At 42.6% G+C, this 17,610-nt stretch overlaps 1 protein-coding gene across 2 annotated transcripts in view; it reads left to right on the top strand.

Annotated features, from left to right (window-relative positions):
• SAMD12 (sterile alpha motif domain containing 12) overlaps positions 1–13,937 on the top strand; it is a 176,813-nt gene extending 162,876 nt beyond the window's left edge. For both annotated transcript variants that reach the window (XM_074886929.1, XM_074886921.1), the window contains one exon: positions 4,657–13,937. In XM_074886929.1, coding sequence (XP_074743030.1) covers positions 4,657–4,679 — 23 coding nt within the window. In that variant the 3' untranslated portion in view covers positions 4,680–13,937. The remainder of the gene's footprint in view (positions 1–4,656) is intronic.
• Positions 13,938–17,610: the final 3,673 nt, after the last annotated feature.

Genomic DNA, 17,610 nt, shown 5'->3' with positions numbered 1-17,610 from the left:
CTGCTCCTGGAGTTCATGACAAATACGTCCTAACTGTATCCTAAAAAAAGTAGGGGTGAAAGGAAAGCAATATATATTTTCCACGAATTCCATGTATTTTCAGCTTTTATAATTATTTTGCATGATCTCATTAATAAAATATTGAATGCTTGGGATTATGATTACTATGTTTGACACTCTAGATGTTGTGTTTATAGATCCACCTTTTCTGTCAAGCTACTCCAAAACTAAAATCTTGGTTTCCTGCTTGGCAAGCAAATTCAAAAATCAAAAGCAAGGAGAGACTTCCTTCCTTTCCCCCTCGGTATTTTTCTACCGTATTGACACTGTGTTGGATAAACAACTTTAAATAACCTTCAAGACTGTATCAGCTACCAGGTCTTAGTAATGAGGGGAAAATCAGGCAAGCTGGACCAAGACATGACTAGTTGTAAATCAAAACAAAATTGGCAGTCTTATCAAAAACTATCCATATCTCTGTTTTCTCTCCTGGCTGCTGGGTGTTGCATTCAGTCCATCGATTAATGTGTCAGTGCTTAACTCAGGCTGCCGAGCTGTGACACTTGCAGCGAGGCAGCTTGCTGTCTTTGTGCAGCCCTGGGGCTTGACTTGCTGCCTGTATGAGCCGGGACTGCTCGGACAAGAGGAGGCAGCTGGGAGGTGGACAGAGCAGGCTGGCAAGCATTGCTTTGCCACCTCCTCTGTGCTGGCTCCAGCTAGCTACGTGCAAACATTTGAGGTAACCTTGGATTTCTGGCACTGTTGACTCTGCTTATCAGTGACCTGTTAGGTAATAAGGATGTTCAGCAATAGCTGCATTTACCTAGAGGTTAAAAGAACTGGTGCTGTTCTCCACCCAGAGCAGTAATGGGATGGTTTTCTGGTGGAGTGAAACCAAATTCTGGTACAACTTCAGTCTCCTCTGAGCTGGGACAAATGGTTCCTGTCCCTGCCAAGGCTGCCCTGTGGCAGCATTTCCCAGTCCCTGCCAATCCTCCTTCCTCCTTCCACCATGGTGACTGACCGGGGTCAGCAGCTCCCCAAGTAGATATTTTGTTTTTACATTAACTTCCATGAGCCTCACAGAGACATCTCATGCTGTCGTGCCTCAGTAGTAATAATTCAATGCACAATAAAGAAAAGAGTAAATCTACAAATGGGCTGCCAGCCATTTCCTTTTGTCAGTGTACAAAATTCTTCAAAGATAGTAACATCTCTAACCAGTAAGTAGCAAGATGCAACAAGTCTGCAATAATGTACTATAATGCAATAATGTACTAATATGATAATGTCTCAAGTGACATGAGTAGCATGAAGTGAGATACCTGTGACCTTTCTGACACAGGAAAAATACTAGTAAATGTAGCTGAATGCAGTTTTTCACCAGACTCTAAGGAACAGTTGGTATATGGATGGTGGAAATAGGCATTTTTCATAATAATCCCGTGTTTGAAATGTCCTGACCTTAGAAATATACTATAAAATTAGTTCCAGGAGAATAAACCTAGCAAAGATAATAGATGCTTGTTTTCTTTATCAGAATCCCTCAATTATGAAAACGTGACAAATAGGTAATACCGCTAGGCTGAGCTGAATTAATATGTGTTTAAAATGAATGAAAAATATGTCCCTTTCCCAGTTAGAAAAAAAAAATCACACAGTACAGGTACTCAAAAAATGAAATACTTCTCTGGCTTTGAAATTATTGTTGTCTTTCTACAGCAGCTTCTTGAAAATGTCATGTGAGATTAGATCTGTACACCATTGTGTTGGTAAGCGTACGAACCCCCTGCAAAGGGCAGTCTTCGTTCCAAGAGCTTGCAGTCTCAGGGAAGGTTTTCAAAGACAACTGCTCATTTGTAATACCTTTTAAAAAGATCTTTCAGAAAGCGCTGGGTACATACTGTTAGAAAACCAGGGTCCTTAGAGGAGTCTCCAGCTGGGTACCAAAAATTATATAGGTAATGAGGAAGAATAAGTGCTTCTAAAACCCTGTCCTCAAAAGACAAAGTGAGAAGAAATGGGCTAGATGACCACTAAATCCTCAGTTTGCTTGCCCTAAATGCAGAGCTTAACAGAATTACTACTGTTCCCTTGGTCAGCGCCTCCGGTTGTGTCCAGACTGGCTCTGCTAGGTGTCCTGCTTGGCTTGAAGTGGTTGTGCTCCCTCTGCGGTGTGGATGGAGCTCAGGTTAGGATCCGTCCCCATTTCCCCTCATTCACTCCTTCATTTCTGAAGCACAGGTGCAAGCCAGTGGCTTAGACAATGTGGATGATTGGGGAATTTCAGCACAAGTGCAATCCTGAGGCCTGACCTGATATAATTAGCCAGTTTACCCATTTAATTTTAGTCCTGCAACTCTGACTAGGCAAGGTATTTTCCATTGCTTGGGAGAGCTTTTCAATTTTTCCCTTGTTTGCAGCAGATGAGTTTATTTAACCTCAAAAAAAGTCCTGTTTCTCCTTTGTGAGACAGGCCCATCTCTGTTGATGATACACAGGTGGGACATATCCTTCAGTTCACCTGGAATCAAAACACTTTTGAGGTGAGGTACCAGTTTTCCTCCCTCCAAGTTTAAAACCTCCCCCCAGATTTCCCCTTTATCTTTAAACCTGCTTAATGTCACCATTGTTTTCTTTTCTGTCCTGGGGGATGCAGTCAGTTATCTGTCTAGACCAGCTGAAGGCTCAAAATCTTCCCATCCGTTCTTCCATGGAATAAAACAGTTGCTGGTTCCCAAACGTGCATCTTTCTCAGGCCACTACTGATGTGGGTATCTGATGTAGGAGGTGACAGTGGGTGGTGGTGGGATCATCGCACTAGACAACCTTGAGAATAAAAGCAAGGCAGCTGTAAAAACAGAAATCAAAAGTAGCACTGTAATCAAGTGAATATGTCCACATAAGGACGGAAATAGCTTTTCGTAGGATGTATTACACTGAGGGGTAAAGTGCTCACGGCAGAGTGTGGGGTTTTTTTAAATCTTATTCAGCGTTCTTCCAGCACCTACTGATTGAACATCCCATCCTTTCCCTGCTTGATCTGACCTTCAGGTGCATTGCTACAAGAGTTTGGGGTTTGGGAGAGGCAATTATGGGCAAACTGACAGTCTGGCAGAGCCAGTCAGCCTGCACCCTGCAGAGAAGAGCCCACCAGACATGATTTTGAAGGCGTGAGAACTAGAAATCCACCGCCAACCTCAGTTTCAGCTGTCAGTCTCAGTTCAGTCTCAGTCCAACCTCAGTATCCCATTAGCCTCACAATTTGGAATCTGGCCCAAAAACCCCAACAATCCAGCTCTTCCCACACATACAGACACGTACATTCATGCAAGCAGGACATCAGCTGGAAAGGGTGCAAAGCCCACCCTGATGAGTCCCTTCCCAGCACTGGCCTGGTCAGAGATCTGGTTGGTAAAACTGGTGATGGATGAGGTCTCTGTGATAAACAAAGCTGTGTCCAAACACATTGAAATAACACAGTGAACTTGCCTCTGCATGGCTCCTTGGCTCCAAAGGCTAGCAGAAGCCTGTGATGGGTTTACATGCATTTTCATGGCTACATACTGAATAGATGACTGAATGCGCTTCAGTGTGAGCAGTCCTGCATGGGCACTGGTCTCCTGTTCAGAAAGGCAGAATGGGGAGCACAAATCCCCATCAGAAAATGTATAATCATAACATAATTCAGGCTGGGGGAGATCTCTGGAGACTGTTCCACTCAACTGTGCTCAAAAGCAGGGCCAAATTAAGTTGTTCAGGGCCTTGTCTGGTTGAGTTGCAGATATCTCTGTAGGTGGAGATCACACAACCTGGTCAGGTAACTTGTTCCAAAATTTGACCACTCTCACTAGGAAAAATTTTCTTCCTTTTATCTAACTGGAATCTCTCTTGTTGCATCTTATGTCCGTTACCTCTCGTGCTTTTGCTGTGCATCTCAAAGAAGTGTTAGGTTAGAGGGGAGGTTACAAGTAACCTCCGTATATTCCTCCTTTGTGGTGTGATCACCTTACAGCTTTGCAAGGGCTTTCAGGCAGAGAATAGCAGCCACCAAAATTGAGTGTGCTTTACTGCTTTTAAGAGAGAAAGAGAAACTCTGTACAACCCCCTAATTATCTTACGGGATTTGAAGCTGGGAAGGAAGTGGGTGAGCTGTTTTCACATCTCCTATGCAGCAATGGCCAACTCTTTCCATCCTGGCCAGCAGAAATGCTGAGGGAACATCAGCCCCTACTTTGACATTTGGTGGAGCCTTTCCAGCATTTGGTTATCAAGCCTTCAGCAGTTAATGCAAGCCCAAACAAACAGAAGAGCCTGTTCTCTGGGACTCAGACTAGAGGAAGAGGAAGGAGTGCTTTCATGTGAGGCAATAAAATTCAAGCAGGATTTGTTAAATCATGCAGATGATTGCTGGTCTGGGCTTTATATTTATCTAAGGAATTGATTAAGCACTGAGTTTTTTGGTTGATGAGTGAAGCTGATTCAAAAAGTACCAGGGTCACAATATATACTCTAGGAGTCATTTGTCTTTACAGGAGAAGTACATTTAATCAGCTCAAACATGGCTTTTTTTATTTTAGTTGAAATACATAGTATTTCCTTTGTGCTGTTCTGCACTCACTGACTGGTTTTGGTCTTCTCTTTTGTTTCTTACAGCCCCAGCAGAGAGCTCTCCATAAACATTTCTGGCCTCTGAAGCTGCTGTCCTGCCACTTGATATGAAAGTGAACTTTCCTTCATGAAAAAAGCATAATAAATGGCACTGCCAGAAGGTGACCATGGAGGATTGAAGACAAAGTAAACTCAGACACTCAAGATGATGCATTCTGGGAAGACCTGGTTTGCTGTGGAGTAAAAATGTGGTGCATAATATCCAGTGCTAATTTGTTGAAAATGGTCATTGACAGACCTTTAGCTGGAAAATTTCTTCCAGTTTTCATCACTGTGCATAACTTTTGAGTTCCCTTTAGGGGACTGTCTATGCCCTTCACTAGAAGTCCTGTTTTAGCATGGCAACTACTGGATTCTTTTACTATGTATGCAGATGGCATGATGTTTTAGGAAAAACTTACAGCAATTCTCCAATCTCAGTGGATATGTTCACAATATTAAACCCCGATAGGAATGTAAACGTCTTGTATATGTTAGTTTTGCAGTCTAATGGTATTCTGTTAAACAATATTGGCACTTCATATGTGCTTTCTACGCAGAACTAGCACAGTCCATATATATATAATGGTCTTTTTTTAAAATATTGAGGATACGTTTCAGTATTTGTGCTGAGACTGCATCCACGCTGAAGTCCACTGCTAGCATACCTTCACCAATTCACAGTAGATTGTGTAGATAGATTTGCACGTGCCAGAGGTGTGACTTCTTTTATCGAGACTTAGAGAACAGCTGTCACAGAGGTAGCTGTCACAGGGTAGGTTGAGTGAGCTGTAGGACACTGTGTCTGCTCTCCCTCTCATCCACCAAATATCAGAGGTTCTTGTTTCTAGTGTGCCAATGTGTTTTCTTACTTGGCGAGGGAGAGGCAAGGGAGAGAGCCTTTCTCAAAGATGTGTGTGACCCTGGGTTTGGTCTACGGTAAAACCAGAATATACTGGAAGAATTCAGGTTCTTTATGCTGGCCACCATTTATGTTTTGGGCAGGGCTGGGGAATTGTAGTCCAAACCAAACTCTCTGAACAAGGTAAAGTGTAAGACTATACTTCTAAGGAGCAAGACACTCCCTTTGGAGAGGGCAGACTTCTTTATTAACTTTTTCCACTTTCTATCCAAAACAGTATTTTGGTAGGAACTGGGAATAAGCAAATGGTTCCAATAAGCCTTTCAATATACTGTAGCAGGCTCAAGACTGTTGCATTCAATCTGAACATTGTTTTTTGTTCAGTCTCTGAATGGCTGGCCTCATCACTGGTTGTATCACAGCTGGCTGTGGTACTGTTTCTTCCATGGGGACTCAGTGGAATCAGTGTCTGTCCCTCACATCAGGACCTTCTTGACACACTCTTTATAATGAACTGATGCCATCAACATACTGAGGGGACGTACCTATTTGTTCCTTCTTTCTTTAAAATCAAAGGTAGCTTTTTTGTGTATTTATAGATTATCACTCTCTCCAGTCTGATAGGTACTATAGGGTCGCTGTTAGCATATATGCCAAACTGTGGGTGAGACATCATACTGGCGTGAAGGTGCAGTGATGGAGAGAATGTGCAGCTACATCAAGTCAAAGGGACCTTTTAGAGGAAGCTCCTGTGTTATAATTCTTAAAAACTATTGTACAGTTCATTGCTAGAGAATGGAAGGTCAGCCACTGAGGGTGCCCATACAACAAACAGATAAATATCTTTAGGGCTTAATTTTTTTCAGGTGCATATGGACTTAGGTTTCAGCTTTCCACCCATCTCAAATTCAGCATGTTGGATACTTCCATAGTATTCAGTCCAAAAGCGTATTATTTTTACTGATGACCAAGATTTTCAGAAGTCACTAGTGATTTCTAATGGTTTGGGTCTTTCCATGGGTTCTCAAATGGAGCTCCCAAGAATTACAAAGCAGTAAGCTTCTACATTCTCTTCCTGAAAATCCTGGTCTCTAATTTTAAATTAATTGGTGTAAAAATTCTCCTTAAGACATAAGAATCTTTGCCAATGGCAACATTTGCACTTTTTAGAGCTTTTCATAAGGTTGCAGGTTGGAATCTGATACCAAGAGACCCGTCCATGCACATGGCACAGGTCCACTGTAAGCTTCAGCAAATTTTACAGTTCTTTCTGCTACAGGTTTTAAAAATACATTCTGGCAACTGACATCAAGTTCATGTTGGTACAGCAATTAAAAAAACCCCACTTTGATATAAGTTATTTTAAAAAGAAGGAGAATGCTATACTTCTGCAGTAGGAATTCTCTTATTTTACTACCCAGTGAAACAATCTGGAATAATTTGAATGATAAAAGAAGAGTTTATCAGAGAGTGTTAAAAGGGCGTACGAGAAGAAGTTGAGTTAGGCAGAGAGCCACTAGAAGCATTTTTTGTATCAGTGTTAGTTTTGAACATCTTCCAGTATATGGGCATGAATTTAGATGTGTGCACTTCTCCTGTTAAAACAGTTTGTTTTAAAAGCTTCCCAGGATTTGAGCTACAGTGACCTAGAAAAGCAGTGTTACAGGCCCTGAGAAATGTGAAAATCAAGTCCAGACCCTTGTGTAGCCAGACTCGGTGAGAAGTCTGCTGTAGGTGCCTATCGGACAAATCTCCTTTGAAGCTGGTGTAGGTCTCCAACCTATAGCCAGCCTGTGCATGTGGATAACTGCAAGCATAGTTCCCCTGAGCCCCATGACACTTCTCACGTGTGTAACTGTCTGCCAGAGCCATACGGAAATAACTGTACTTTTTGGCTTGTATTTAACTATTCATTGTGTTTGGATTTTTTAATCACTGTTATTCTCCCAAAGTAGGCCATGCTTCCTCAGGGATATTTATGAAATTGTTCTACATCTCCTGAACAACTATCTGGATTCCAGCATATTCTTCTGAAAACTTTTTAATATAAATAAACATGTGGGAGAGATTTTTGTTGTTATGAATGGGGGCAGGTACTGTGTTCTCGGAAAGGCTATTGAGTGCAGACAATCAAGTCTATTGCATTTTTTATGCTGAACACCTTATTAATAGCAGACACATCCGCTTTTGCCTGGGTCGCAGGAGCAGTTCAGGGGAAAGAATTCTTTATCTCTAGTCAATAAATCATTTATGTCGAGAGTGCCAAAGACCAAGTCAACATGAAAGGGAGCGAATAAGTTATTCCGGCAAAGGAAGTGAATTTAAATACACTCAGAGCCATTAGTTCAGTGCAAAAGAGTGGGAGACTAATGCTATTTTCATAAAACAGCAATTATCAGCCCTGTGAAGATAGATAAATTTGCAAAGGCCAGTGCTGCCGTTACATTGTTCACTAGATATTATCTCTGAAACAAAACAGTATTGCGATCAGGACACTGTTCCCCGCGTGCAGACCCTGCAGCCTTCCTCCCATGCCCAGTGCCTCTCCCTGCTGCCGCGCTCGCCTGGTTTCTTTGTGTTGAAAAAGGTTGCAGCATCAGACCCCACTGCGAAACACTGACAGAGAGTCACCCATCCCAAGTGCTTCAAACCATGAGAAGTCCTGCACTAGAAACCTGAAGGAACTGGTCACCCCAGAAAACACACTGCAGCTGAAAGCATCCTTTGTGCTGTTTCTTTGGTTTTTTTCATCTGCATGGCTTTCTGTGCCTGAACACCCACCATTAATTCTGTTAAGGGAAATGCAGCCTTCCAGGAGGGCAGTTTGAAAAACCTCTTTGGTTTTGTGCACCCAGCTGCATGGCGATGCTGTACCGGTGGGTTCATCCCTCCCTTTCTGTTCCTTAGGATAAGTGTTATCATTCGACAGCAGCTACAGCATCATTGAGGACATCAGACCATTAAAAATGACAAAATTCTGGTTTTGTTCTGCCCTGAATTTTCAGAAGACCCCAGGCCAGACCCCCGACAGACTTACATTGGCACTACTCCATCAAAGTCTCTGGAGATGTGCTGATTAGTGCCAGCCATGGAGCCAGACCTGGGGTGGTTTTTTGTCATCACTAAAACTAACCTCCCTCCACCCACCACAAAGCCACAAGATCTCAGTTATTGAAAATTTTCTCAGGCAAGCAAAGGAGAACCCTGCATCTTTCACATTGGTCCCCTTTTAACAATTAACATCTCTGCCATCAGAGTCTCCTTGAACGTCCCGCTGCAGGACTGTGCTGCAATTGACCCTGGTATATATAGACTGTGGTCAATAAGATTTTAATTTAAAAAGAAAAGATCCTCTGGTATAATTAAAATTGATGAGTGAAGGAGAAAGTACTACCAGCAACACCTGCAACCTCCTATAGTAAAATTCAGAAATTATCTGGAGTGCAAAAAACCCCACCAACATGATTAGGCAGGCTCATGAGGATAAATCAGCGAGTAAGAAAAGTAGATGTTTGATGAGGGAAGCCAAGAAATGTATGGGAAGTCAGTGGCCAATAGGTTAGGGCTGGTTAGACCAAAGGCTTTACATATATCCTAATAAACACCATCCTAGCAAAGCCAAGTGATGTTAGACAAGCACAGCACAGTGATTACTCACAGTACATGCAAAAACCAACAAATATTCTTGTTTTGTATTTGAAAGCAGTAGGAGGGAGTCAGATTGCACATTAAAATGTAATTCCTCCTACTCCATCAATAATTACGGGTAATATTAAGCAGCAACTATCCAAACATATTTTTAAATTTGTAGAACCATTAACTGAATCCAAAAGTGAAGGAAAACTTGCCTAGGACTCCTCAGAACTGGAAAACATAAAAGAAGCTTCAAATGACACCAGAAACCAAATAATTCAAAAGAATGAGTGATTTGACCCAGAAAACTATAGGCTCATTAGCTTCCTGTCTTAGGCAAAATCATGGAAGGGTTGATACGGCACAGTCATTAAAGCAATTAAAAATTGACAAAACCCTCTAAATGATTTTTATAGAAATGTATCCTGGCGAATAAACTTGCTATCATTTTTTGTGATATCAAAGGCTTGTTGATAAAAGAAACTGCTGGCATACTATACTTAGCCTCCTATAGATCATTTGATTCTGATAAAGAACAAAATAGCACAACACAAAATCAATATCGCCCATATTAAGTGGATTAAAACTGATTACAGGCTAGATCACAAAAAATAGCTGCAAATATGAAATTATCATCAGCGAGACTATTTCTAATGAGCTCCTCCCAAAGTATGCTCTATTTTCAATATTTCTCCCAGGGAAAGAGAAAATTACTGTTGGAAACAGCCAGAGATGACAAAAACAGGGGCATGGTAAATAATGATATGGAGCAGGTCAGTGGTAGAAGGTAACCTGGAGGACAGCAGTCAGAAATCCAGGAGACAAGGCAGTAAGTCCGACTTAGAGGCATGGAGAGTATGTCTGGAATAATACAGCGGCTGTGAAGGTGTGATAAATAATACGTTCACCATCAGCCCTGGAGATGTTTCTGCCAGCTGGGGTGTAGGACCTCGCAATAGTGATGCTGTTCCAGTTTGTTTGGTTACTGCCTGTCTTCCAAAAAGGGTATCAACAACCTGGAAATATTATTTTCAAGAGTTCCCAGTGTCATTCAAGGGCAGGAAAACAGGTCTTATTATAGTGTCAGACTAATGAAGCTGAAGCTATTAATTTATCAGAGGCAATTTAAAGAGGTGACTTGATCTCTGTCTGCAATCACAATCTTCTACCTGGGCAGGGAAGTGCTGTCTGAAGGCAGGTACCTCTTTTATTTAGTAGAAAAGGGAATGATGTGCTCTACTGGTTGGAAACTGATTTCAGGCTAGAAATTAAGTGCAAATGCTCGACAGGGAGGATAATTACCTGTGGAGACAACTTACTTAGTTACCTGGCATGTTCTCCATCACATAAAGTCTTTAAATGTATGCAGAGTATTTTTCTAAGTCAATAAGCTCTACCTCAAACTGAAATCCAGGCTCAGTGCGGCAATTACTGGATGAGGTTATTAGGTGTGTGTTATGCAAGGATTAGACTAGATCATCAGATATAAACTTCTGAATTAAAAATATCTTAAAGTTTCCAATATTACAGCAAGGCATGGCAACCTATATCCATTTTTTCACACAGAATAGTCTTAATTTAAACAGCTTATATGAACAGAGCTATACTTGCTAGCATTTGGTATGAGCATCGGTAGGTCTGCTCGCAGTTGTAAGGTTGTTCTGCACATAATTAAAGGCAGAGAACTGGACTAGAAAGGACAACAAAAACCCTTGGACATATAGAGAAAGTCTGTTGACTTTTATTAATGACAGCCTGGCACAAAATGCTGCACTCAAATGATGGGGCCAAGTGGATGTGTAGTCCAAGTGAGGAATGACAGCTCTGGTTTGCCTCTTAAGTAAGGAGGTAGCATCTTGCTGGCAAGAAACACATTTTCCTGCCTTCAACAACTGGCAGAGAAGCTGCGGTGCTGATTGAGAGTTATATTGTATTGCTGTGCAGCTGAACACAGTACACGAGTTCCTTGCTTCAAAGACAGCAAACTGTTCCTGCTATCATGACGAGCCCCATCAGAGGCGGTTAATAAACCCTAGAAATGAAATTACTTCAGTGGGACTACCCAGAGTAATGACAGCTGCTCCCAGCAGTGGGTTTTTGCAAGATTGGGCCCTATTACCATTGCCTGGTTTGAATGTTGTACGTTAGAAACAAGCAAAGGAGCCCTCAGTGTCTGATTCAGGTTTCACAAAATCACTGTCAATAGGTGCGAGGCGAGTGTGAACTGTCGGAGCCACCTTCTACTGGGCTTCACTGGGCAGTGGGGAGCAGCACGAACTAGGCTGTATGGTTTAAAGAGTAAACAGTTCACGCAAAAAAGAGAAACTATAAAAGCAATACTTACTGTAAATTGGTATTGAATCGACATCAAGCTGAAACGAGAAGGGAGCTAGCTACGGCCATAGCTAAGAAGATAAAGATCTTTGGGGATTCTTGCTCTAATCCAGTGTGAAATCCTAAGAAAATGAGTTTGGTCTAGATTTATTGTTTAAAAAACATCAGTACAAGCCAGCCGCCTGTCAAATAAATTCTGCAGAGTCACTGGCTTCAGAATGTGATGGCTTAACGAGTGTCCTCACGCTGTCGAGACACCTTGCACCTCTGGAGGAGAGCGGTCCTTAACAGGCATGTCTGGGGTCGGGCTGGACGGAGAAGCAGCTGATCTTGCAGGTGACCGTATAACTAACATCTGCTTCTGCCGTACAAGCAGGGTTGCCAGCACTATTACAACACTTCCAGGCTTAGTCTGACAATGAAATGAAAAGCTCTTTTCTGATTTTAATTCCAAATATATTTAAATACTTCTTCAGAAAAAAAAATTCCTCTGTAGCTGTTACATCTCTAATCACGTTACTTCTATTAAGCACTTGCCTTGAAATCATCTATTTAATATCAGAAGTCACCAAATTATATAGCGATACACAGGGGTTTTTTAAAGCAGAGAGATCGATATTGCAGCAAAACTGCATGTAAGCAATAAGAAGCTGTGCAGAGGAGGAAAAAAACCTCACAATCTGCCCCATCAGGTGCTATGGGGACTTGTTTGTTTTATTTTTTTATTGAGAGCATGGTTTTACGCCTGGACAGGTTTTCCCTACTGATCCAGGCTCTGGTCTCAAGACCAGTCCAGATAAAGAAATGTTTGGAGTCCTCTTACCACTTCATCTGCAGCCCTTGTATGCAAGAGGCTCCTTCTCTACTTTTCTTCTGAGAAAGGTAGAAAAGAGATTAAGTGGCAACAGAGAAAGCACACAGGGACATGAGCTTCCAGCCTATGCAAAGCATCTCATCGTGAGACCCAGATCTCAGCCTTCCTCCCCTGAGTCCAACGCCACTGACTGAGGGGAGGGCTGGGGCTGTGCTGGGCTAACCTGCCAGTGAAGCCCTGTGTCCTGGGCTGTGCTGAGCACTCTCTTGAAGCCGCTGCAGGAGACACATTACCTTGCAGAATCGGACCCTGTGTTTCAGGGCATCAGCTAGGGTTACTGCTGTCTGCTGGGCTTCCCCTAAAATACAGATGAACTGCACGGGACAATGCTCTGGCAATGGGAATGCCCAGCATTTCCCCAGAGAGGCTGTGTGCTCTGAGGAGAAGACTCCTTTGCTTTGCACTAACCTGCTTGGCAAGCCTAAGAGGCATATTTTGAACTTTCTCACAGTTATTGCAGAATCTGAAAGTGGCATGGACACGCTTTGGGACATGCTGGGCTTTGCTTTCAGTTTCTTGTAGGAACTGTAGCTATCTGGATCTGCCTCACAATTATTATTTCTTTTTCACAAGTGGGGGTGAGATAGGAGTAATGCCTGCCTGGCTCTGCATAGTGTAAACAAGCAAAGGGGGCTCTAAAATTGGACTCCTCTCTTTTGGGGAGTTGAATTTAAGGTTGGTTGAACCTGACTTTGGGGAGAGCAGATAACTGACAGGTGGAATTATAGTCACGCCTGAGTTGTCTCCAAAGGTTGCCCCCAAATCAGTAGCCCATGGACAGAATCGGATGCCAGGCTGCGCTTGCACGTCAGCGCCGGCAGCTGATGATGGACATGAGCTGCAGGGAGCAAGAGGGAGGCTGGGATCAAGGTCCTGGGAGATCTGGTGGCCTGATGCAGGAGAGCTGCTTGCAGAAGGGCTGAGTGCAAGCCCGTGGCTGTGCTGTGTGGTCAAAACAGTCTCCTGAAGCCAGCAAGTTGTGTCTGGTCTACCTGCCTTTGGAGTCAGTTCTGGTTTACATTCACTAAGGAAATACTCTAAGCCACTGACCTCCTTTTAATGTTAACTTGGTTGAAAATCTAGGAAAATGCTAGCACTCTAACGGTTAAAAAGCGACACACTGTTACTCCCAGTCCATCTATGGCTGAACTCTTTTAAGACGGAGCCAAATGAGGTGGCATAAGACAAAAGTGTGCCTTTTTGTTTGATGTCCCCAGGCATCCAAGGTGTTCATCTGTACAGCAGTGCTTTTTTTCCCAAACAGAAATTATCATGCAATCTAATTTTTAGTATACAAAGTGGCCATCACTGTTAATTCCACCCTACAATTTTTATATTTACTCTTTAATTCCTTCTGTTTTCAAAAATCAACAAAAAATAAAACCCAGGTGGGAGGGAGAAATTCTTTTAAATGATGAAATTGAAATCAACATCAAATTTTTGGTATCTTTGGGCATGATCTCTGGAAGCTTTGGATATCTGCTTTATCATTTTGTATATTTGACAATTTTGTACTCTGCATTGTTTGACTTCATTTGTGCATGGCGATGTATTAAAACATGGAATTTTTATTATACAGTAAAAGTATTTTGTTTGATTTAAACAAGGTCAGGGCTTTATACATTGCATGAACAGGAGAAAAAAAATGTCAGAGGTTTTTACCAGAAACCACTCACACCTGACACTCTGACAGGTCTCATTCAGGGGGTTTCCAGCACCTGAAGGTGGGCAGAGCTTTTCACCCACCGACACATCTCCTTCCCCAGCTGTGGTACTTCAGGTCTGTGCAGCGGTTTGCTGTACAGGGTGCAGGTGCTACGTAAACGCAACATATTTGTAGATGTAACAGAAGGTGTTAACCGAGCAAAGATCTGTGTTCTGCTCAGTAGGGTTTGAGTGTAAATCCAGACCGACTGCGCTGACTCAGCTCAATTTAGCCCAGATTTAGTGCGAAGCGACTGCTAGCAGACACTGCGCACTACAAAGAAGTATTCTGCTTTCATTGCCTTTATTTCTCACAACTTGGGGGATGCCCTTGTAAGCAGTGAAGCATCTTCTAAGGGGACCAAGCCACAAAAGGAGCAGGTACTAGACTGTTTATGGTGCATGGCATTTCACGCCCATCCCACCCCCCATTTATTCTCAGCATTTATGGCATGAGAGTAATTTAAAAGTCAGTGGATGAGATAGTTTTCAGAAAAACTAATGCTGAAATTCCAGCATGATACTATGTTCTCCCATATATGTGTGTTTTTTTCTTTTCAGCCATAATTCTAAATGTTCTCGCATTTGTAAGGTAGAGACTGATGACATGTTTTGGTCAAACACAAAATATTGGGCTTAATACAAAATAATAGAATTAAATTATATAGTGTGGAGTATAACTGACAAAGTCAAGATAAATTGTCATCTAAAAAAAACCACAAATCATGTTTTTTATTGTAACATCTCATGATGGGGCTGCAATTTACTGAATTCCGTTTATATCTTTAAGCAGCTTTCTACTCCAAAAACTTTGTCAGTGAGAAGAATATGTTAGCAGGGAAAGTTCAGTTTTCGTACAGATTTGTGCACGTTACATCTTGGGCTGGAGGAAATTAGAAGAATCATACAAGTAAAGAAAACAGTTTCTATATCACATATCCTTTTCGCCATCAGGGTCTCCACAGGGTTTATAGTGGCACCATATTATTACTACTCTGGGTGCTGCACACTAAGATGATTTCCATTATAAACAATATGCCACCTAAATAAGATCTGCTTTATAATGAAACAGCAGCTACCATCATAATGAAATACTCCTCCCTGGAGACAGAGAAAATAGCTACCAATGCTGTGGAACAAGGAGCTTCCATGTGTGCTCGTATGGGGTTTGTGCTATAAATCTCAGCGATGGGGTTGCAGTTTCTTCATTCACAGTTTGTTACTCAGAAGCCATCAGTGGAGCAACCAGTGTGTAATTTGGTTTTTGGTTGTTTTCCTTCTGCTGACAATTAGTCCTTGATGCAACTTGCATGATCTTATGTTATATCCCTGTACATCCATGGGTCCATCAGAGCTTACCTTGCCCTGCACAGCTATCGCGGGTTACAGGACCAGGTCATGCTGCTTGGACCCTTGGGCTCCAATGCCAGGTCCAAAAATTGGATTCCTGAACTGAGACCTTATTAAATGAGCAGATCTGTGCTCATTTGAGCAAAGCCTGGTGATGTGAGCAAATGCCCATAGTCCATCATGGAGTCCAGTGAATTAAGTACAACCCTAGAAACACAAGGAATATTCCCAATTCCACTGTTGACCCACTGTATGTTGAAGAACACGTTCCTTCACGTCGTCTCTTCATATCCCACCTCCTTATCTGTAAAACGAAAACTTCATTTACCTGTCACTGTTAAACCTTGAAACTCAACAGAGAAGTAAGTCTTCCAAGAAGATTGTGTTGCAAGTGGGATTGATTTGAACAGACCAGGCATCTTGGTACAAAAGAAGCATTTTATTTGGGAGACAAGATGTGCTGTCCACAGTTCACGCTTATCTGACGTTCCGCTCTCACTGCACCCAGGCGACGATCTGTCAGAGTCTCAGTGCATGGCGTGACACTTTCACGGGTGAGGTGTTGTATCAGCCCGGACTCAGTTTGTCTGAGGTTTATTCCTCTTTTGTGCATTCCTTTGTCTCATTCATGTCACTGTCTTGTCATTGCCTTCTCCTTGCTTTTCTGCACCTGATGTGATTTCTTGCCTTCTACTGTCATTAACATCATGTGGGAAATACACTGAATTACTGCACATGAGAAACACTTCCAAGTGAAACAGTTTTTCTTTAACTAAATGGCACCAAGGCACTGGCCTTAGGAGGAGATAAAGCGGAGGACAAATTGCTACAGGTTTATTCTAGTGCAACGTGGGGATTAACCTCTTCTTCATCTCTGTGTTTGAGTGACAGGCTGAAATGGCAGCAAGAAGGATGCACACCGGACACTAGGAAAAGCTTTCTAGGAACAGGGATGCTGAAGCAGTAGCGACTGCTTAAAGAGATGGAGAACAGCTTTGACAAACATCCATCAGCAGTCCTGACCCTGTGGTAGGGCAGGAGGATGGACCAAGTTAACTACCAAAATCTCTTTCAGTCCAATTTTTCTGCAGGTAAGACCTGAACGGGAAGCAAAGAGTTAATTGTGTTAATTATCGTTATTTTACATTTCAGCTGCAACTGAATTTAGCTCTTCTTTTTCTACCTCTTTGAGGTAGAAACCTACTACTATGTAGCTATGAGTAATTACAGACTCATTTAAGTCAATACATCAGGTTGTCAGCTGAGAAACTGGGACACGTCCACTGCCGCAACTGGTCCAGGCACAGAGGCAGAGCCAGGGTGACAGCAGGGACCGGGCCCAGCTTCTCACCCCAAATCACCACGCTTATTGAGAGTCCAATTCCTGTGCTATACAGCATAAATAGCAGCAACTAGTGAGACAAAGAACACAAAACAGGTAGCACCCTTTAGGGTCAGTGAGGATCACACTTCAGCCCACCTCCAGCTTCCAGTCTTTCATCTGGTCCTTACTGGGCACCATCAGGGTATTAGGGCTAGATGGAGAAAAGCCTCGGAATAAGGGAGTTAAATAAGAAACAAAAAAGAATATTTTGAGCCCACTTACAAGCTAGAGAGAGGCAACATTTTATAGCCAGCTGGCCAAAGCCTTGAGAGCTTCAGCCATCCATTGCAAAGGGCAGGCGGAGAGGGTGTGTGTGGTCATCTCCAGCCTCCACCAAAAGCTGTAGGCTGATTAGGAAAAATGCTCTTCCTTCACTGGGGAGTTCTACTGCAGAGAAATGAAGCACTCCAGGGCACATCTTAAGTCTCAGCTTGAACACTCTGCTCTGGCACTTTCCAGGATGAGATGGGAGAGCGTGGTCGGTGCTGAGCGCCGGATGCTCAGCCCGAGGGGCGCATCGGCTCTCCTCCATGCTGCGAAATGGGACGGAGACACAGACTACGTGGGAGGCAAATTGTTTTATGGAAAATATTGGGAACCATTGTACTAAGCTGATTAACTCATTTTAACAATTTTATTTAGCTGCAGAAGTTGCCCCACATGAAAAGTGCAGCTGCAAGCATTTGCACAACGAAAATGCTCCCACATGCAGGAAAGCCAGATAAGCCCCTGCCTGTCATCATTACAGCAAGAAATTTTAGTACTTTGGGGAAAATGCATGGTTATTTCTGCCTTTGTTTAAGCTTTAACTTTGAGCAT

Source organism: Strix uralensis, chromosome 1 (assembly GCF_047716275.1).
Source record: "Strix uralensis isolate ZFMK-TIS-50842 chromosome 1, bStrUra1, whole genome shotgun sequence".
In the NCBI taxonomy this organism is placed as follows: domain Eukaryota; kingdom Metazoa; phylum Chordata; class Aves; order Strigiformes; family Strigidae; genus Strix; species Strix uralensis.
This window is presented reverse-complemented; position numbering and strand designations above follow the sequence as displayed.